The 22,570-nt window shown below is 46.5% G+C and overlaps 1 protein-coding gene across 1 annotated transcript in view; it reads left to right on the top strand.

Annotated features, from left to right (window-relative positions):
• LOC122935754 (beta-galactoside alpha-2,6-sialyltransferase 1-like) overlaps positions 1–22,570 on the top strand; it is a 285,769-nt gene that overhangs the window by 202,605 nt on the left and 60,594 nt on the right. Inside the window, exon 5 of the mRNA XM_044291625.1 lies at positions 9,775–9,876. Within this exon, the coding sequence (XP_044147560.1) occupies positions 9,775–9,876 (102 nt within the window). The remainder of the gene's footprint in view (positions 1–9,774; positions 9,877–22,570) is intronic.

The following is a 22,570-nucleotide window of genomic DNA, read 5'->3' as shown; positions in this document are numbered from 1 at the left end:
AAAAGCCCAGTGAGTCAGTCACTGATGTGCGCTGCTGTGCCGCTGCCATGTTGCTTCTATTGCCTGCCGTGCTGTTTCTCCTGTCTGCCGCTCCCTCCTCAGGTCAAGACAACTCAGTGGGCGTGCCTAACTATAACAGCGCGCTGCCGAGTGCAGGCTTATATCGGCTTGATTCCTGGATCTGGCAGTAAGATGCACACAGATAGGGGGGGAGGGTGGAGGGATTTGGAAGGATGATGGTGGACAGGCACAGGCAGGCCGGCCCCCAATGGTGCCGCACTGCATGTGAAGGGGCCTGGCCTGAAAAACTGTGTTAAAACTTGACTGACAGTCTGGCACGCTGCCAGGCGCTGAGCCCCTTGTTAGCCCGGGCCCTGAAGCAGCTGCTTCCCCTGCTTCCACGGTAGTTACGCCACTGCCCCCTCTGTATTAATAGTATAATGACCCCCTCTGTATTAGAAGTATTGGCCCCCTCTGTATTAATAGTATAATGGCCCCCTGTGTATATGAAGTATTGGACCCCTCTGTATATGAAGTATTGGCCCCCTCTTTATCATTATGGCCCACTCTCTCTCTATATATAGTAATCCTCCGCTGTCCTCTCCACCCCCATAGTGTCTGTAAAGGTTCTCATTTATCCAGTTCATGTGACAGACAATAGATGTCTAACCCCCCCGCCTCTATTCAAAACCTCTGGTCAAGATTCAGCCGTGTTCTTACATCTAAAAGAAACAGGTCACACCTTTGAAGAACGTGTTTTGGATAAGGAGGCCGATTGGTACAAACGAGGTGTGAAGGAGGACATCTACGTAAAAATGGAGAAGACATCTATTGTCTGCCACATACAATGCTGTCTTGACACCTTTTTCTGGGAGGTCATTATCACCTACTAACCCCAATTAGGATAATGGAATCAACACCTTTGACCCCATGCTGGGTATAATGACCTCTGACCCCATGCTGGGTATAATTACCAGATGTTGATTCAGTTACATATTTATTCCCAGAGAATTCTTGTACAGTCAGTCAGAATTGAGAAATCTTGTTGAAAGTACGAGTGAAACGATTTCAAGACATCTACAGTAAGTCCAGTTGCCTTGATTTATTCTTTACTGATACACCCCCATAGTGCCCCCAGTGCTGCCTGATTTAGGATGCATACATTAAAAAAACATAGAAAATACTCGCTTCTCTTCTTCACTGCTTGTGGCCTGTGTTTGGGCGACCCGGTGCAGACTGTCACTAGCACATATTTGTGATCTTTGTGCTGTTTAACTGCCTCATACCCTCATTTTACTGCCTGCTGACTGGCGCCCCCTGCAATTTGGCGCCCGGTACAATGTTCCCCCCTGCCCCCCCCATGCTGCACCTCTGAGTGGATATAACATTATATTGTACCATCTTATATGATATACCTCTTGTTTATTGTTTATTTTCCTGTTTGCAATAGTCTTGGTATGGCATAAGGTTTTCTGCCATGGATTTTAGCCATGGATTTGCAGTTTGTGATGTCATGGATTGACCTCCAGATAAGCTCTGTTTAATAGGGTAATCCATGTGCAGCTACCCAGCCATGTTTTCCATAAAGGTTCCATATCAAGAAGAAACGTGTCGCTTCTTCATTTAATTTCATACGCTGTATAAATGGCAACGTTATTAATTAGCATTGAGCAAAGTTTTAAAAAATTAACAAAAATGTTAGGAATTACTCCGTAACGAATTGCATCCCATTGTAAGGAGTGGGGGCAATGAAGGGGGAACAGCAATCGCACTACTCCCTATTATTTAACCCCTCAGATGCTGCATTCAACGCTGATTGCAGCATCTGACAGTCAAATTCAGCCTATCAGGGGTAAACCAGGGGTTAAAACAAAAAAATACATACCTCATCGATTTGATCGCAGAGAGGACGTCACGGCCATCTTGATTGAGGTAAACATGCCAATTCTCGTGTGCGCTGACATGTGATGTCCCCATGTCATCACACTACGTGGGCGCGGTGAAGTCATTCGAGATTACGTCACCGCCCCCACCCAGCGTGATGATGTGGTGATGTGAGAATTGGCATGTTTTCTTCAGTCAAGATGGCCGTGACATCCGCTCCGTGATGGAGAGGAATCGGAATGGATAAAGTATGTTTTGGGTTTTCATTCGTTATCATTAAGCCTCAGGAAATTCGGATTAATCAAATTTTTCCTTAAATTTGGATCGAATTCCACTTTATTATTGGAAATAATGGAAGTACAAATACAAATGACATGTACAGTGGTGGCCAAAAGTTTTGAGAATGACACAAATATTAGTTTTCACAAAGTTTGCTGCTAAACTGCTTTTAGATCTTTGTTTCAGTTGTTTCTGTGATGTAGTGAAATATAATTACACGGACTTCATACGTTTTAAAGGCTTTTATCGACAATTACATGACATTTATGCAAGGAGTCAGTATTTGCAGTGTTGGCCCTTCTTTTTCAGGACCTCTGCAATTCGACTGGGCATGCTCTCAATCAACTTCTGGGCCAATTCCTGACTGATAGCAACCCATTCTTTCTGTCACGGATGGTGTAACAGAAAACAAGAACTTACAAATAAGGATCCGACTGGCTTGATCCGAAACTAAGGAACAAAAGTGTGACCCCTATTTAAGCCCTGAAACTCTCCCTGTCTTCTCAGCCCATGCAAAGATCTCTATGATAGAAAATTGCATGCCCTCGTGCCTCGACTGTATGACACCTGAACACCCTATAATAGTGAGGGAACACGACCACCGGCTCCCTACACTTAATATGGAGGGAGTCAAGGTCACCTAGGATCAAGGCAACAGGAAAACACAAATAAATGAACAGACTTATCTGTAGAAGCGTCAGTTGCAGTTTGCAGCATGAGCACACTCCAGGAAGTTGTATAAACCACAAGGTGAGGTAGATATATAGGGAGGCAATCACTGCTAATAGATGACAACTGAGAGAGGGAGGAGAGATGTCAAAACGAAAGCAAAACAAAAGAAGATCATGCAGGAGGTACTGAAGAGCGTCTATCAGAACTTCTCAAAGATCTGGTGGTGACAGTACCCCTCCCTCTACGAGTGGACTCCGGACACTCAGAGCCCACCTTCTCAGGATGGGACCTATGACATGCCCTGAGAAGAAGAGTGGCCTTAATGTCCGCCACTGGAACCTACATCCTCTCCTCAGGACCATAACCCTCCTAATGAACGAGGTACTGAAGAGAACCACGGACAATAGGAGAGTCCACAATCCTAGAGACCTGAAATTCAAGATTACCATTAACCACAATCGGAGGAGGAGGCAAAGAGGAGGGTACAGTGGGTTGGACATAAGGTTTTAATAAGGACTTGTGAAAAACATTATGGATCTTCCAAGTCTGAGGAAGATCAAGACGGTAGGCAACGGGATTGATGACGGACAAGATTTTGTAAGGCCCAATAAACTTAGGACCCAACTTCCAGGAGGGAACCTTTAATTTGATATTCTTAGTAGACAACCATACCAGATCACCAACATTCAGGTCCGGACCAGGCAAACGTCTCTTATCTGCCACACGCTTAAATCTCTCACTCATGCTCTTTAGATTATCCTGAATCTCTCCTCATCAGGTAAACCAGAAGCCCCCTCTCCAGAGAATGTCCCAAACTGCAGGATGAAACCCATATGCACCAAAAAATGGTGACTTATCAGAGGACTCCCGACGACGGTTATTTAAAGCAAACTCAGCAAGTGAGAGAAAAGAACACCAATCTTCCTGATTCTCCACCACAAAACAACGCAGATATGTCTCCAGATTCTGATTGATGCGCTCTGTCTTGCCATTCGACTGCGGGTGGAAAGCAGAAGAGAATAACAACCGAACCCCCAAGCGAGAACAGAAGGCTTTCCAGAATCTGGAAGCAAATTGCGTGCCCCTATCAGAGACTATGTCTGAAGGGATACCATGCAGTTTTACAATGTGATCAATAAATGCCTGCGCCAGCGTTTTAGCATTGGGCAAGCCAGGAAAAGGAACAAAATGCGCCATTTTGCTAAAACGGTCCACCGCCACCAGAATCACAGTCTTCCCCGAGGAACAAGGCAGGTCCGTAATGAAATCCATGGACAGATGTGTCCAAGGACAGGAAGGAATGGGTAACGGAAGGATAGGACCCGATGGCCGTGAATGAGGGACTTTGGCACGAGCGCAGGTCTTGCAGGCTGCCACAAAATCCTCAACCGACTCACGAAGAGCCGGCCACCAGAATCTCCGAGCAATGAGATCCACTGTGGCTCTACCCCCCGGGTGCCCAGCAAGGACAGTATCATGGTGCTCTTTAAAAACCTTGTGTCGTAAAGCAAGATGCACAAACAACCTCCCAGGAGGACAAAGATCAGGAGCCTCTGCCTGGGCTGCCTGAACCTCTGCCTCCAATTCAGGATAAAGAGCCGACACAACCACCCCTTCAGCCAAAATGGGACCCAGGTCTTCAAAGTTCCCCCCTCCCGGAAAACAATGTGACAGGGCATCCGCCTTCACATTCTTAACCCCAGGGCGGGACGTGACAACAAAATTAAACCTTGAAAAGAACAAAGACCATCTGGCCTATCTCGGGTTCAGACGCTTGGCTGACTCCAAGTAGGCCAGATTCTTATGGTCGGTAAACACGGTAATAGGGTGTCTGGCTCCCTCTAGCCAATAGCGCCATTCCTCAAAAGCTAACTTGATGGCCAACAACTCCCTATCACCCACATCGTAATTTCTCTCTGTGGGGGAGAGTTTCTTCGAGAAAAAGGCACACGGTCGCCATTTGGCAGGAGAGGGACCCTGAGACAAGACCGCACCCACACCCACCTCAGAAGCATCCACCTCAACTATGAAAGGCAGAGAAATATCAGGTTGTACCAAGATGGGAGCGGAAGCAAAACTCTCCTTGATACTAGAAAAGGCCTTACACGCCTCTACCGACCAGGAGGAAAAATCTACCCCCTTTCTAGTCATATCAGTGAGTGGTTTAACAACAGAGGAATAATTCAAAATTAACTTCCTGTAATAATTGGCAAAGCCCAAAAAGCGCATCAGTGCCTTCTGATTCTCAGGAAGCTCCCACTCAAGCACCTGGTTAAACAGGTCCGGGATCAGAGGAAGCGGATAAGGGTCACGAATTGTGATACTGTTCAGCTCCCTGAAATCCAGACATGGTCTTAAAGAACCATCTTTTTTCTAAACAAAGAAAAAACCAGCAGCAACAGGTGACTTCGAGGGTCGTATGTGTCACTTTCTCAGGCTCTCAGAGCTATAAGCATGCATAGCGACCCTTTCAGGTATGGAGAGATAGTATAAACGAGATTTAGGCAGCTTGTCGCCTGGAATGAGATTAATAGGGCAATCGTACTCCCTGTGAGGGGGCAGCTCCTGAACACCACTCTCAGAAAACACATCCGAAAATTCAGAGAGAAAAGATGGTACAGTCTTAGTAGAAACCTATGAAACAGATGTTGAGAGGCAATTCACTATGCAAAAGTCACTCCAACCATTTATTTGCCTCGCTTGCCAATCAATGGTGGGGTTATGTTTAGTGAGCCAGGGTAGCCCCAACACTAGAGGAGTAGGCAACCCGCTTAGGACGAAACATGACACATCCTCAACATGAGTTTTACTCACAATCAAACGGATATTGTGAACTATGTCCTTTAACGATTTCTGAGAAAGTGGAGCGGAATTAATAGCAAAAACAGGTATATCCTTTCACAAAGTGCATACCTGGAAACCATGTGTTATAGCAAATTGATTATCAATGAGATTGACAGCTGCTCCACTATCTACAAAAATCTCACAAAGAATGTTCTTGCTCTCTAGCGCCACCCTGGCAGGTAGGACAAAACGGGAACTACAAGCAAACGGAAAACCTTCAATTTCCGCATCAACCTTGCCAATAGTAACAGATGGAACGTTTTTAGAGGACTTTTTTCTTTTTGTTTCTTTATTACTCTAAAAAAACTGCCTGAATCTCCTTGAGGGACAAACATTTGCCAAATGATTTATACCTCCACAACAAAAACAAACCCTCCTCTGAGAGCTGAATCCTCTGTTGTCAGAGGCAAGCAAACCCAGCTGCATGGGCTCCTGCTCAGAGAGGATTGAGAGAGACTGAGACTCCTGCACACTGAATGAGACAGCCCCACTGTCCTTGGACTGAGTATGACAGGAAGGAATGATCTCTCCTCTCTCTCTAAGACGACGGTCAATACAAACAGCCCGAGACATGGCAGAATCCAAAGAGGTAGGTCTCTCATGAAAGGCAAATGCATCTTTCAATCCCTCTGAAAGACCATGGCAAAATTGACTTCGGAGTACAGCATCATTCCAACCAGTATCAGCTGCCCATCTCTGCAATTCTGAACAGTATATCTCTGTGGACTGTTTACCCTGGCATAAAAGACACAGTTTAGATTCCGCCAGAGAAATACGATCCGGATCATCATATATCTGACCCAGGGCTAAGAAAAATTAATCCACTGAACGGAGGGGCCGTGCCCCCACCAGCAGCGAAAAGAGCCCAGGACTGAGCGTTATCCCTGAGTAGCGAGATGATGATCCCCACCCTCCGCTCCTCATCACCAGAGGAATGGGGAAGTAGGCGAAAATGGAGTTTGCAAGCCTCTCTGAAACAAACAAAATTCTCACTACCCCGGAGAACGTATCCAGGAGCGAGATTTTAGGCTCAGAACAAATTCCATGAACGCAAGCAGAAATGGTCACCTCAAACTGAGAGAAAGTTTTCCGGAGATCTGCTACCTCCAGTGAAAGACCCTGCATGCGGTCAATCAAGGTTGAAACCGGATTCATGCTTAAGACGGTTTTGGCGGTTTATAATGTCACGGATGGTGTAACAGAAAAAAAGAAGTTACAAATAAGGATCCGACTGGCTTGATCTGAAACTAAGGAACAAAAGTGTGACCCCTATTTAAGCTCTGAAACTCTCCCTGTCTTCTCAGCCCATGCAAAGTTTTCTATGATAGAAAATTGCATGCCCTCGTGCCTCGACTGTATGACACCTGAACACCCTATAATAGTGAGGGGACACGACTACCGGCTCCCTACACTTAATACGGAGGGAGTCAGGGTCACCTAAGATCAAGGCAACAGGAAAACACAAATACATGAACAGACTTATCTGTAGAAGCATCAGTTGCAGTCTTCAGCATGAGCACACTCCAGGAAGTTGTATAAACCACAAGGTGAGGTAGCATGGAGAGGAGATATATAGGGAGGCAATCACTGCTAATAGATGACAACTGGGAGAGGGAGAAGAGATGTCAAAATGAAAGCAAAACAAAAAAAGATCACGTAGGAGGTACTGAAGAGCATCTATCAGAACTTCTCAAAGATCTGGTGGTGACACTTTCATAATCACTTCTTGGAGTTTGTCAGAATTAGTGGGTTTTTGTTTGTCCACCCGCCTCTTGAGGATTGACCACAAGTTCTCAATGGGATTAAGATCTGGGGAGTTTCCAGGCCATGGACCCAAAATGTCAACGTTTTGGTCCCCCGAGCCACTTAGTTATCATCACTTTTGCCTTATGGCACGGTGCTCCATCGTGCTGGAAATTGCATTGTTCTTCACCAAACTGTTGTTGGATTGTTGGAAGAAGTTGCTGTTGGAGGGTGTTTTGGTACCATTCTTTATTCATGGCTGTGTTTTGGGGCAAAATTGTGAGTGAGCCCACTCCCTTGCATGAGAAGCAACCCCACACATGAATGGTCTCAGGATGCTTTACTGTTGGCATGACACAGGACTGATGGTAGCGCTCACCTTTTCTTCTCCGGACAAGCCTTTTTCGTGATGCCCCAAACAATCGGAAAGAGGCTTCATCGGCGAATATGACTTTGCCCCAATCCTCAGCAGTCAATTGGCCATATTTTCTGCAGAAGATCAATCTGTCCCTGATGTTTTTTTTTTGAGAGAAGTGGCTTCTTTGCTGCCCTTCTTGACACCAGGCCATCTTCCAAAAGTCTTCGCCTCACTGTGCGTGCAGATGCGCTCACACCTGCCTGCTACCATTCCTGAACAAGCTCTGCACTTGTGGCACTCTGATCCCGCAGCTGAATCCTCTGATCCCGCAGACGATCCTGGCGCTTGCTGAACTTTCGTGGACGCCCTGAAGCCTTCTTAACAAGAATTTAACCTCTTTCCTTGAAGTTCTTGATGATCCTATGAATTGTTGATTGAGGTGCAAACTTAGTAGCCACATTATCCTTGCCTGTGAAGCCATTTTTTTGCAACGCAATGATAACTGCGTTTCTTTGCAGGTCACCATGGTTAACAATGGAAGAACAATGATTTCAAGCATCACCCTTTTAACATGTCAAGTCAGCCATTTTAACCCAATCAGCCTGACATAATGATCTCCAGCCTTGTGCTCGTCAACATTCTCACCTGAGTTAACAAGACGATTACTGAAATGATCTCAGCAGGTCCTTTAATGACAGCAATGAAATGCAGTAGAAAGGTTTTTTAGGGGATTAAGTTAATTTTCATGGCAAAGAAGGACTATGCAATTCATCTGATCACTCTTCATAACATTCTGGAGTATATGCAAATTTCTATTATAAAAACTTAAGCAGCAACTTTTCCAATTTCCAATATTTATGTAATTCTCAAAACTTTTGGCCACGACTGTATTTATAGCCATAGGAAAATCTTGCATAGATGCAGATTGAACAAAAGAGGAGATCACCTTTAGGCTACATTCACACGAACGTATAGTATTTTGTTTCTGTGTCCGTTCCATTTTTTTGGGATAAGGACTCATTCATTTCAATGGGTCCACAAAAAATGCGGACAGCATTGTTACAATGGATCCGCCAAAAAACGGATGCCATACGGACGCCATCAGTTTTTTTTGCAGACCGCAAAACACATACGGTCATGTGAATGTAGCCTTACGGATCCGCAAAAAAACTGATGACAATCCTGCGACATCCGTGTTGCATCCGTTTTTTTTTTTTGCGGACCCATTGTAACAATGCCTGTCCTTGTCCACAAAATGAACAAGAATAGGACATGTTATATTTATTTTGCAGAATGGGCTTGCGGACATATGGTAAAGGAATGCACACGTAGTAATTTTGTCATTTCAGTTTTTTTGCGGACCCGTTGAAGTGAATGGTTCCTCATACAGGCTGCAAAACAACCGAAACTGACACGGAAAGAAAATATGGTTGTGTGCATGAGCCCTTACAAGAATAATGGCTAGTGCTTTCTCCAAGATTTTGACATCATATGCCTGGAAGGCTAGGGCTACACGGCGACATGTCGCACAAAAATCCAACTTAGATGGATTTTTTCCAATTGTCGTGTCACAGTCTCAGCATGCCACAGTGCGACACCATTGACTATCATTAAAAAATGTTGCAGAACTTTTCGGCGGCAAGAAGTTGCGCGACACATGTCACGGTCTAGCCCTAGCCTAAGAGTCAGAGAAAATGGTTCCTAACCTAGCTTTATCAATGCTTCTATAATCGCTTCCTTCATGAAATGAGGATGTGGCCCATCAATTACAGCCTCCTAAAAGAGGGGGCAGCAAGTGGGGGGAAGGGAGCAGGATATCAGACGACACCTGTAATCATTTAAATATCTGCTTGAGATATAACTGCATGCCAAGTTTTGCAACGATCCAAAATTTCTATCTAGGTTCTTATTTTTTATTCAATGGTAGTATAATACATGCAATAAATATATTTTTATATTATAATAGGATCTTATAATGTTTCTCTTGCTTGCAGGTTGTTACGAGCGTCAATCACCATTTCCTGGAAAATCGTATATATAAAGATGTGATATTGATCATGTGGGATCCTGCTCCATATGATGCTGATATATATCAGGTAAAATGAACACATCCTGAAAGTATTTTATATATGCATTCTATGGATGAGCAAACCAGTAGTGTTGATCGAGCAATAAAGTGTTCATCCGAACACAACAGAAGTACCCCAGGCACCTCCTGCTCTGAAGAGGGGAGGGGGTCATACTCTAGTTCAGATTAGGAGTCCCTGCTCTGACTCCATATATAGTTATATGCATATATGGAGTCAATGCTTGGGGACACCCCAGGGTATTTAAATCTAATTTCTGCCAGGATTTGAACTCCCAATGTTGTACATTAGAGAAAAGCATCTTATCCACTCAGCTATAAAGCTGAAAGCTAAACTGTGTCCGAAAAACCTCATAGAGGTTTCTGATGTAGTAAGTATTCCTATTCAGCAGAAGACTTATTTTATATTTCTGTGTGGGTTAACATGTAGCTCTATAGTGTAGTGGTTAACATACTTGACTCTAATGTACAAGGTTGGGAGCTTGAATCCTGGCAGAAACATTTATTTATATATAAGTTTTTAGCCATAATATATTTACATATTATTATATAGTAATAATAGTAGGTGATGATAGGAATAAGGTAAAATTATAAATAGATCAAAAATAGAATAAGGGAAGGATGAAGGATACAAAAGAAACTTTAGTCGATGAAGTAGATGTGTAGTTGGGTTATTCCAATGTCAATTATAGATGCTTAGTAAAATGAGTGGTGTGCGCCAGCAGGGTGAGTGATGGTTATGCCAAGAAAGCAGTGTATAGTAATAGGGACTAGTTATTACTCAGTGTGTTTGATGGCTCAATGTCCGCTATTGTCGGTGGTGTCCCATATGGCAATTAGCTAGTACTCACCCTGCAGTCAGACTTTTCGCTGTGTGATAGCAGTGCTGGATTCAGTAATAGTCCCCGGCATCTTGCTGCTTCACGTTGTATGTTTGCGCGGTCTGTGTAGCTGGCTTGGCGTCTCATGTGATCTGTCGCGTGGTTTCCTCTGTGCCGGTCAGCTGATGCTGATGCTTCTATCCTGCGATATGTTGATCCGATTGCTTTCTTCTGGTTATGCAGAAATCCGAAATCCTTCAATGACGGTGTGGGTAATGGTGGGTATCACCTATTAGACTACCCACCATTACCCACACCCTTATTGAAGGATTTCGGATTTCTGCATAACCAGAAGAAAACAATAGGATCAACATATCGCAGGATAGAAGCATCAGCATCAGCTGACCGGCACAGAGGAAACCACGTGGCAGATCACATGAGACGCCAAGCCAGCTACACAGACCGCGCAAACATACAACGTGAAGCAGCAAGATGCCGGGGACTATTACTGAATCCAGCACTGCTATCACACAGCGAAAAGTCTGACTGCAGGGTGAGTACTAGCTAATTGCCATATGGGACACCACCGACAATAGCGGACATTGAGCCATCAAACACACTGAGTAATAACTAGTCCCTATTACTATACACAGTTTTCTTGGCATAACCATCACTCACTGGCGCACACCACTCATTTTACTAAGCATCTATAATTGACATTGGAATAACCCAACTACACATCTACTTCATCGACTAAAGTTTCTTTTGTATCTTTCATCCTTCCCTTATTCTATGTTTGATCTATTTATCATTTTACCTTATTCCTATCATCACCTACTATAATTATTATTATTTGACTATTTTTTCATCATTTTTATCACTATTATAATTTTTTCACTCCCTTGGACATTTACCTGCAACCAACAAAATCGCATTAGGTATTCATATCTATGATCGAACTTCAACCACCAACTTATTAAAAGACACATCAATCAATGATATATGAACCACTACTACCCATCATACATTTTTATCCTGCCAACCCTTTTAATCACTTTTTAGTCTAATTCAAGTTTTAAAATCATTATCAAATAAACAACATTTTTATTCATTAATAAACACATAATTTGTATTAGGCCTATTGCACACGACCGTATGGCAATTTCAGTGTTTTGCGGTCCGTTTTTCATGGATCCGTTGTTCCGTTTTTTGTTTCCGTTCCTGTTCCGTTTCTGTTCCGTTTTTCCGTTCCGTTTTTCCGTATGGCATATACAGTATACAGTAATTATGTAGATAAAATTGGGCTGGGCATAACATTTTCAATAGATGGTTCAGGAAAAAACGGAACGGAAACGGAAGACATACGGATGCATTTCCGTATGTGTTCTGTTTTTTTTGCGGATCCATTGACTTGAATGGAGCCACGGACTGTGATTTGCGGGCAATAATAGGACATGTTCTATGTTAAAACGGAACGGAAAAACGGAAATACGGAAACGGAATGCATACGGAGTACATTCAGTTTTTTTTGCGGAACCATTGAAATGAATGGTTCCGTATACGGACCGTATACGGAACGCAAAAAACGGCCAGTAAACGGAAAAAAAAAACGGCCGTGTGCAATAGGCCTTAACCAGATATTAAGTGCTTGCCTAGTGCTTATTTATTTGAATTCTTTTGCGCACTAGTGGCTGGGTGAGTCACTATAGACAGAGCACCAATCCAGGGCGAGTAATTGGGAGAGCCACTATTAGTTTCTTGCCATAAAGTAGTGTTCCCCAACTCCAGTCCTCTGGGCCCACCTACAGGTCATGATTTGAGAATATCTCAGAGAATGAAGACGTGTGGTAAGTCCTGAGGCATTGACACTAATTATATCACCTGCTGAATACTAAGGAAATCCTGAAAACATGACTGGCAGGTGGGCACTGAGGACTGGAGTTGGGGAACTCTGCTATAAAGCACCTAATGACATGTGTTTGGCTCAGTCTTAGTCAGGAAGACCTGAGCATAGAAAGGGAAAAACAGTGTATAGAGTGTTATTGGAAGATTTTTATTACAAAAACTTTTCACAGACCCAAAAGTCCTTTTAAGGACTATTGTGTGTGATAGCAGCAATATACACTGTGTTTGTAGCGCAACCTGCACTAAATTGCTCAGTATTGGGGAGAGCTGTGCATAGGAAGGGACAGAGTATAGGGAGTGTTATTGGAAGATTTTCATTAGAAAATATTTCAGAGACCCAAAAGTCCTTTAAAGGACTATTGTGTGTGACAGCAGCAATATATATTTTTAGCGCATCCTGTGCTAAATAGCGTCTTATAGGCCGCTGCGGACAGTTAAATTATCAGCACCACATCTCCTGTGGAAAGTGTGCGCATTCCTAAAATATCGGTGACATCCAGTGTACTTTTTCTGTAGACAGTGTCCACTGCGGACAGTTAAATTATCCGCGTCACATCTACTGTTTAAAGTGTGCACATTCCTAAAATATCAGTAACATCCAGTGTACTTTTTCCGTAGATGGTGTCCGCTGCAAACAGTAACATTATCCACGCCACATCTCCTGTGCAAAATGTGCGCATCCCTAAAATATCAGTGACATCCAGTGTACTTTTTCCGCAGACGGTGTCCGCTGTGGAAAGTAAATTATCTGCGCCACATCTCCTGTGTAAAATGTGTGCATCCCTGAAATATTAGCGACATCCAGTGTACTTTTTCCGTAGATGGTGTCTGCTGCGAACAGTAACATTATCCGCGCCATATCTCCAGTGTAAAGTGAGCGCATTCCTAAAATATCAGTGACATCCAGTGTACTTTTTCCACAGACGGTGTCCACTGCGGACAGTTAAATTATCCGCGCCACATCTCCTATGTAAAGTGTGCGCATCCCTAAAATATCAGTGACATCCAGTGTACTTTTCCCGTAGACGGTGTCCGCTGTGGAAAGTTAAATTATCCGCGCCACATCTCCTGTGTAAAATGTGTGCATCCCTAAAATATCAGTGACATCCAGTGTACTTTTTCCGTAGACGGTGTCCGCAGCGGACAGTTAAATTATCCTCGCAACATCTCCTGTGTAAAGTGTGTGCATCCCTGAAATATCAGCGACATCCAGTGTACTTTTTCCGTAGACGGTGTCCACTGCGGACAGTTACATTATCCGCGCCACATCTCCTATGTAAAGTGTGCGCATCCCTAAAATATCAGTGACATCCAGTGTACTTTTCCCGTAGACGGTGTCCGCTGTGGAAAGTTAAATTATCCGCGCCACATCTCCTGTGTAAAATGTGTGCATCCCTAAAATATCAGTGACATCCAGTGTACTTTTTCCGTAGACGGTGTCCGCAGCGGACAGTTAAATTATCCTCGCAACATCTCCTGTGTAAAGTGTGTGCATCCCTGAAATATCAGCGACATCCAGTGTACTTTTTCCGTAGATAGTGTCCACTGCGGACAGTTAAATATCCACGCTACATCTCCTGTTTAAAGGGTTTCTGTCACCTGAAAAATGGGTGACACCTGAAAAGCTGGCTGACATTAGCGATGTACTAATGTCAGCTGAACATAACTATATTAGTGCCATCTCACTGCCTAAAGCCTTTATTGAGAAAAACAAATTTTTATAATATGCTAATTCGCCTCTAGTAGCAGGGGGCGTTGAACCTACTCCTAGAGGCTCCGTTTGCCCACCTCTTTTCACATCCTTCTTCTCTTGATTGACAGGGCAAGGCAGCGCTTCTCTCCTCCCGCCGGCCATATCTGCAGTGTAAATCTCGCGACGTTCAGTATTCGATGCAGGTGCAATGAGGGAAGGACGCTCGGCGGCTCCTGGCTTTCTTACTGCGCCTGTGCCGAATACTGAACAGTGCGAGATTTACACTGCAGACACGGCCGGCGGGAGTAGAGCAGGGCTGCCTGGCCCTGTCAATCAAGAGAAGAAGGGCGTGAAAAAAGGTGGGCAAACGGAGCCTCTAGGAGCAGGTTCAACGCCCCCTGCTACTAGAGGCGAATTAGTATATTATAAAAGTTTGTTTTTCTCAATAAAGGCAGTCAAATGGCAATAATATAGTTATGTTCAGCTGACATTAGCACATCGCTAATGTCAGCCAGCTTCATACCCATTTTTCAGGTGACAGAAACCTTTTCAAGTGTGCACATCTCTAAAATATCAAGGACATCCAAAGTACTTTTTCCATAGACGGTGTCCGCTGCGAACAGTTAAATTTTCCGCACCACATCTCCTTTGTAAAGTGTGTGCATCCCTAAAATAACAGTGACATCCAAAGTACTTTTTCCGTAGACGGTGTCCGCTGCGAACAGTTAAATTATCCTCGCCACATCTCCTGTGTAAAGTGTGCGCATACCTAAAATATTGGTGACATCCAGTGTGCTATTTCTGTAGACGGTGTCCGTTGCGGACAGTGAGATTACCAGTGCACATCTGCAGTGTAACGTGTTCGCCTAAAAATGTTATCTGTGACATACAGAGTACTTTTTACGTACACGCTTTGGACAGTGACATTACCGGTGGTACCTCTCCTGTATAAAGTTTCCTCATCCCAAATACCTGTGACATTCCCTGTAATTTTTTACTAGCCGCTGGTGACAGTATTGACATTTCTGTGGGATATCTCCTGTTTGACGTTTCCACATCCCAAATACCTTTTTGAATTTTTTGGCGCATATACTTCAAAATCCTACGCTACTGTACATGTGACATACTTTAAAGCATATATCACATTTAAAATGAAGAAGGCGAGCAGTAAGGGATGGGGGAAGTGGCCGTGATGCTGATGGTGCACGCAGAAGCCGTGGCCCTAGGCATGTTGAAACTGTGCCTGCTGCCAGAGCACAAGAAAAACAGTCATCAACGATACCTAGCATCATGTACCAGTTTGCAGGACAACGCAGGACACCACTCTTGAAGTCAGACCAGTGCGACCAGGTGGTCGGTTGGATTTTACTGTTTTAAGAGGTTGAGGAAGAGGATGAGACACAGTTATCAATCACTGAGGTTGTGATTAGGTCAACAAGTCAGGAGGATGAGCAGAGTGAGGAAATGGAAGAGAAGGTGGTGGACGATGAAATCACTGACCCAACCTGGGAAGGTGGAAAGCTGAGCAAGGAACCATTTATTGAAAATGTTATGCCCAGCCGAATTTTTTCTATGTAATGACTGTATACTGTATACTGTATATGCCATACGAAGAAACGGAACGGAAACGGAAAGACAATGGAAACAAAAAATGGAACAACGGATCCGTGAAAAATGGACCTCAAAACACTGAAAAAGCCATACGGTCGTGTGAAAGAGGCCCTAGCAAAACTCTCGGTGATATATTCTTGCTTGACTACTCTTTCGGGTTCAGAAAGATTATACAACCGAGACTTTGGCAATCTAGCCCTGGGAATAAGGTTGATGGGGCAATCATACTCCCAATGAGGAGGCAACTGTCATGGTCTTACCTTCTTGCTGTTCTCCTTCGTTTGACATGTGCTGGCGGCCATCTTGTTTTCTGGGTTTCTTGTAGCCTCCCACCCTGCGGCTTCTCCTTCCCACTGGGAGGAGCTGGATGCCTAGCTCATATATATAGGAGGTCTGTGGCTTCAGTTCCTTGCTTGGTCCTCCTGTGTTCACATGCTTCTAAGACTGCTGCTGCTTCTGGTTCCTGATCCTGGCTTCGTCTGACTACCCTGCTGGTTCCTGATCCAGGCTTCGTCTGACTACCCTTCTGGTTCCTGACCTCTGACTTCGCAAGACCCTGCTTCGGTTTAGCCATCCGTTTGGACTTTTGCCTTACAGCTTGATTTTCAATAAAGCCTTCTTATTTCCACTTATCTCTTGTTGTACGTCTGGTTCATGGTTCCATGACATTAGGACCAAGCCATGAATTCTGACGGTACAGGGCCATCCTCGCTACCTACGCTGGTTGCCAGACTTGATCAGCAGGATCACCTGTTGGGTCGGTTCGCTGTGGCGTTGCAAACCCTGCTTGAACGCACGGCTCATTTAGCTTCCGTTGCCGATGGGTCGGTTGTCGCTCCTGGGCCCGCTCCTACTGCCGCTCCGGTTGTTGCGCCAGAGTCTACCCCGACACCTGTTGCTGCGCCTGCGGTGTTTCGGGGTATGACCGGTTCTGCCCCCCTTCCACAGCGCTTTGGGGGAGAGCCAACTCAGTGCCGAGGTTTCCTTAACCAGGTGGGCATTTATTTCGAGTTGCTGCCACATGCCTTTCCTACTGAGAGATCAAAGGTGGGCTTCTTGATCTCGCTGCTCTCAGACAAGGCCTTGGCCTGGGCCAGCCCTTTATGGGAGAACAACAATCCGGTGGTTGCCGAGTTTTCCGGTTTTGTTGCTTCTCTTTGGAAGGTATTCGATGTGCCGGCTCATGCTGCCTCTGCTGCGAAGCTCCTTATGTCCATCAGGCAGGGTTCACGATCCGTAGCTGAATACGCCATTGAGTTTCGTACCCTGGCAGCAGAGGTGGGCTGGAATAATGAGGCTCTGGTCGCTGCTTTCTCTCATGGTCTCTCGGATGCCTTGAAGGATGAGGTTGCAGCTAAGGACCTACCAGTGGAGCTCGAGTCTCTTATTTCTTTCCTGATTTTGATTGACACCAGACTCAGGGAGAGACCTTCCTTTAAGGAGAGCCTGCGGAGGTCTTCTAACAGATTGGCGCCTACGTTTGCTGTCCCACCCGTGCCTCCCTCTCCTCCCATGCCTCCTGGGGATGACTTGTCTGGGGGTGAACCCATGCAGCTGGGGTTTACTCGCCTGTAGGGGGGAGAGGGGGAGAGGGTACTCCGGAGGGTACTCCGGAGACGCGAGGGCCGATGCATGTACTGTGGTCTCGGTGGGCATTTTCGGTTGGCATGCCCGAACCGTCCAGGAAACGCTCGCACCTGAGATCCTGTCGGGGGCAGATCTTGGGTGGAGTCTCCTCATCCCCGGTTTCCCGTGTTGACAAACCACTGATTACTGTTGTCCTCTCCTGGGTCGGGGGCTCGGTGAAGACCCAGGCGTTGGTGGACTCTGGTGCTGGTGGTTTGTTCATTGATAGTGTGTTCGCTGCCGCCAATTCCATTCCTCTGCAGCCTCGAGGTTCCCCACTGGCTCTTGAGGCGATAGACGGCAGACCCCTTCTGCCGCCACACGTGACTCATGAGACCCTTCCAGTGGGGATGGCCATTGGTGCCGTTCACAGAGAGTCGGTCTGTCTCCAGGTTATTTCGTCTCCACACTACTCGGTGGTCTTGGGGTACCCCTGGCTCCAGAAGCATCATCCGACTTTCGATTGGAGATTGGCCGAGATCCTCTCGTGGTCACCGCAGTGTGGGGCTAGTTGCATCCATGGGTCTGTCAAGTTGCTGTGTACTTCCTCGGACTATCTGTTGCCTCCTGAATACGAGGAGTACCGGGATGTATTCGATAAGGTGCGTGCGGTTGCCCTACCTCCGCACCGCCCATACGATTGTGCCATAGAGTTACAATCTGGTGCCGTTCCTCCTCGTGGCAAGGTCTATCCACTGTCGGTAGCGGAGAATGAGGCCATGGAGGAGTACGTGAGGGAGGCGCTTTCACGCGGACACATTCGCAAATCCTCGTCCCCGGCAGGGGCTGGATTTTTCTTTGTGAAAAAGAAGGGCGGTGAGTTGAGGCCTTGCATCGATTACAGGGGTCTCAATCGCATCACGATCAAGAACGTTTACCCGATACCCTTGATTTCCGAGCTGTTCGATCGCCTCAAAGGGGCCACGGTCTTTACCAAACTCGACCTGAGGGCGGCATATAACCTGGTAAGGATCAAGGCGGGCGATGAGTGGAAGACCGCGTTTAACACCAGGACCGGTCATTATGAATCCTTGGTTATGCCCTTTGGGTTGTGCAATGCGCCCGCAGTCTTCCAGGAATTCATCAACGATGTTTTCCGTGACCTGTTGCAGCAGTGTGTGGTGGTCTATTTGGATGACATCTTGGTATATTCTGAATCCATGGAGGCCCACATTCTGGATGTCAGACGAGTGTTGCAACGGTTACGAGAGAACAAGCTGTTCGGTAAGCTTGAGAAATGCGAATTTCACCGATCCCAGGTAACCTTCTTAGGTTACATCATTTCCGCTGAGGGGTTCTCCATGGATCCTGAGAAGGTTTCGGCTGTCTTACAGTGGCCCCAGCCCAGTGGTCTTCGTGCCCTGCAGCGCTTTTTGGGCTTCGCCAATTATTATCGGAAGTTCATCAGGGACTTTTCCATGCTAGCCAAGCCTCTCACGGATCTGACCAGGAAGGGCAGTAATCCCCAGGTCTGGCCGCTCGAGGCCATCCGAGCTTTTGAGGCTCTAAAGTCCGCCTTTGTGTCGGCTCCGATTCTGTCGCATCCCAACCCTGGGTTGCCTTTTGTCCTCGAGGTGGACGCGTCTGAGACGGGAGTAGGCGCCCTTCTGTCTCAGCGTAGAACACCAGAGGGTCCTCTGCTTCCTTGTGGGTTTTACTCCCGGAAACTGTCTTCCGCAGAGTGCAACTATCAGATTGGTGACAGGGAGTTATTGGCCATCATGCAGGCCCTTAAAGAATGGAGGCACTTGCTCGAGGGCTCGGTGGTTCCGGTTCTCATCCTGAGGGACCCCAAGAATCTGACCTACCTCTCTGAGGCCAAGAGATTGACACCACGTCAGGCCAGATGGGCTCTGTTCTTGTCACGTTTTAATTACGTGGTCTCCTACCTACCCGGTTCCAAGAACATCAGAGCGGATGCCTTATCACGGCAGTACTCCGAGCTGTCCGGGGAGGAGTCGATTCCGACTTCGGTCATACCTCCGAATCAGCCTGACCTCTCCCCTGGGTGAGCAGATTTTGGCGGCTCAATCTGGTGCTCCCTCTGGGAGACCCAACGGCAGATGTTTTGTGCCTGAGGAGTTGCGCACTCGGTTGTTGCGAACCTACCATAACTCCAAGGCCGCGGGGCATCCTGGAAAGAATCAGCTGTCCTGGGCTGTTTCACGTCTGTTCTGGTGGCCTTCTCTACGTTCCGACATCGCCGCATATGTAGCGGCATGCTCCGTTTGTGCCCAGAGTAAGTCCCCTCGGCACCTTCCGTTGGGCCTTTTGCAACCCATAGCCACCGGGGAGCGTCCATAGTCACACCTGGGGATGGATTTCATTGTGGACCTCCCTGCATCCCGAGGCCATACGGTCATTCTCATGATTGTGGATCGGTTTTCCAAAATGTGCCACTGTGTTCCTCTCAAGAAGTTACCCTCTGCACAAGAGTTGGCCACGATTTTTGCCAGGGAGGTCTTCCGGTTGCACGGTTTGCCCAAGGAGATTGTGTCGGATCGGGGGAGTCAGTTTGTGTCCAGGTTCTGGCGCGCCTTTTGCTCCCAGTTGGGGATTCATCTCTATTTCTCCTCGGCCTACCACCCTCAGTCCAATGGGGCCGCAGAACGATCCAATCAGGCCTTGGAGCAATTCCTTCGTTGCTATGTCTCCGATCACCAAGACAATTGGGTTGACCTCCTGCCTTGGGCTGAGTTTGCCAGGAACACGGCGGTGAACTCTTCCTCTGGGACGTCTCCCTTCATGGCCAATTATGGGTTCCAACCTGCCGTGTTACCGGAGGTATTCTCTCCCCAGGATATTCCGGCTGTGGAGGATCACCTTTCCGTCCTACGTGCTTCTTGGGTACAGATCCAGAGGTCCCTTGAGGTCTCTGCGCAGCGCCAGAGACTCCAGGCTGATCGCAGACGAGCGCCCGCTCCTTCCTACCAGGTCGGAGACCGCGTATGGTTGTCCACCCGCAACCTCAACCTTCGAGTGCCCACTCCCAAGCTGGCGCCTCGCTTTGTTGGTCCCTTCCGAGTGCTTCGCAGGGTAAACCCGGTAGCCTATGCCCTTGCGCTTCCTCCTGGCATGCGGATCTCCAACGTGTTTCATGTCTCCCTGTTGAAGCCACTGGTGTGTAATCGTTTCACTTCCTCGGTTCCTCGGCCTCGTCCGGTCCAAGTGGGCAATCGTGAGGAGTATGAGGTGAGCAATATCCTGGACTCACGCCTGGTCCGCGGTCGGGTGCAGTTTTTGGTCCATTGGCGTGGTTATGGTCCAGAGGAGCGTTCCTGGGTTCCCTCTGCAGATGTCCATGCTCCTGCCTTGCTCCGAGCCTTCCACGCACGCTTCCCTCAGAAACCGTTCTTTACTCCGCGGAGGAGGGGCCCTTGATGGGGAGGTACTGTCATGGTCTTACCTTCTTGCTGTTCTCCTTCGTTTGACATGTGCTGGCGGCCATCTTGGTTTCTGGGTTTCTTGTAGCCTCCCACCCTGCGGCTTCTCCTTCCCACTGGGAGGAGCTGGATGCCTAGCTCATATATATAGGAGGTCTGTGGCTTCAGTTCCTTGCTTGGTCCTCCTGTGTTCACATGCTTCTAAGACTGCTGCTGCTTCTGGTTCCTGATCCTGGCTTCGTCTGACTACCCTGCTGGTTCCTGATCCAGGCTTCGTCTGACTACCCTTCTGGTTCCTGACCTCTGACTTCGCAAGACCCTGCTTCGGTTTAGCCATCCGTTTGGACTTTTGCCTTACAGCTTGATTTTCAATAAAGCCTTCTTATTTCCACTTATCTCTTGTTGTACGTCTGGTTCATGGTTCCATGACAGCAACTCCTGGTCTCCACCCTCAGAAAAATCTGAAAGGAAAGGAGGTAACATTTTAGTACTTACAACAAAAAGTGACTTGCTGAGACAGTTGTCAATACAGTAATCACTCCAATCGAGAATCTGTCACACTCGCGTTTGGTGCGGATCCGTCATGGATCTGCACAAACGCATCCGTTCAGATAATACAACCGCATTAGCTTTAACATAGCCAAAAAAATCTATCTTGAAAGTCAATGGGGGACGGATCCGTTTTCTATTGTGCCATGTTGTATCAGTGAAAACGGATCCGTCCCCATTGACTTACATTGTGTTTCAGGACGTATCCATTTGGCTCAGTTTCTTCAAGCAGCGTTTTGGTGTCTGCCTACAAAGTGGAATAGAGGTGGAAAGGAGCCAAACTGATTCATTATTATTATTTTTTTAAACATAATTTTTATTGGTGTGCCATATATGTTCAGTTACATACATTAGGTCGGAAAATGGTACCCGATATGGCAGCAGTTTACAAGTTATTTATAGTTAAAAAAAATAATAATAAAGTAACTGGAGGGATATATCATAACATCAAGTATGTAGTTATATTTTATTATATCACAAGGCAATTATCGAGAGTCAGGTCATCTAAGTGGTAGATGAAAGGAGTAAGGGCTTAGTATAAGCAAAATACAATATTTGTAGTAATGTATACGCATTGAAAATAGCAGTACACATTAAGATACTTAGATCGTATAGGAGCACTTAAAGGGCTTCTGTCACCCCATTAAACCTTTTATTTTTTTTTCTTTACTAATAATCCCTACACTGCGATCTCATCATACATAAGCTAATTAATGATTTTCGTTCAGTAGAATTTGTTAAAAATCGATTTTTGAAATATGTAAATTACCTTGCTACCAGCAAGTAGGGCGGCTACTTGCTGGTAGCAGCCGCATCCTCCGATGGTAATGACGCCCCCTCTGCTTGTTGATTGACAGATCCCGTCCGCTGGCCCTTTCTCTGCTGGCCCTGCCTGTTTTGATTCAATATCTGGCGCCTGCGCCGCGGCCGTACCCCTCTTCAATCTGCGCAGGCGCACTGAGAGGCGGCCACTCGCTTGGCCGCTCGCTCCTCAATGCGCCTGCGCTGGGTGTAGATGTGACGTCATCGGCGCAGGCGCATTGAGGATGGAGCGGCCGAGCGAGTGGCCACCTCTCAGTGCGCCTGCGCAGATTGAAGAGCGGTACGGCCGCGGCG

Source organism: Bufo gargarizans, chromosome 4, assembly GCF_014858855.1.
Source record: "Bufo gargarizans isolate SCDJY-AF-19 chromosome 4, ASM1485885v1, whole genome shotgun sequence".
NCBI classification, from domain to species: domain Eukaryota; kingdom Metazoa; phylum Chordata; class Amphibia; order Anura; family Bufonidae; genus Bufo; species Bufo gargarizans.
Note: the sequence above shows the minus strand (reverse complement) of the source record. Positions and strands in the feature narration are given on the sequence as shown.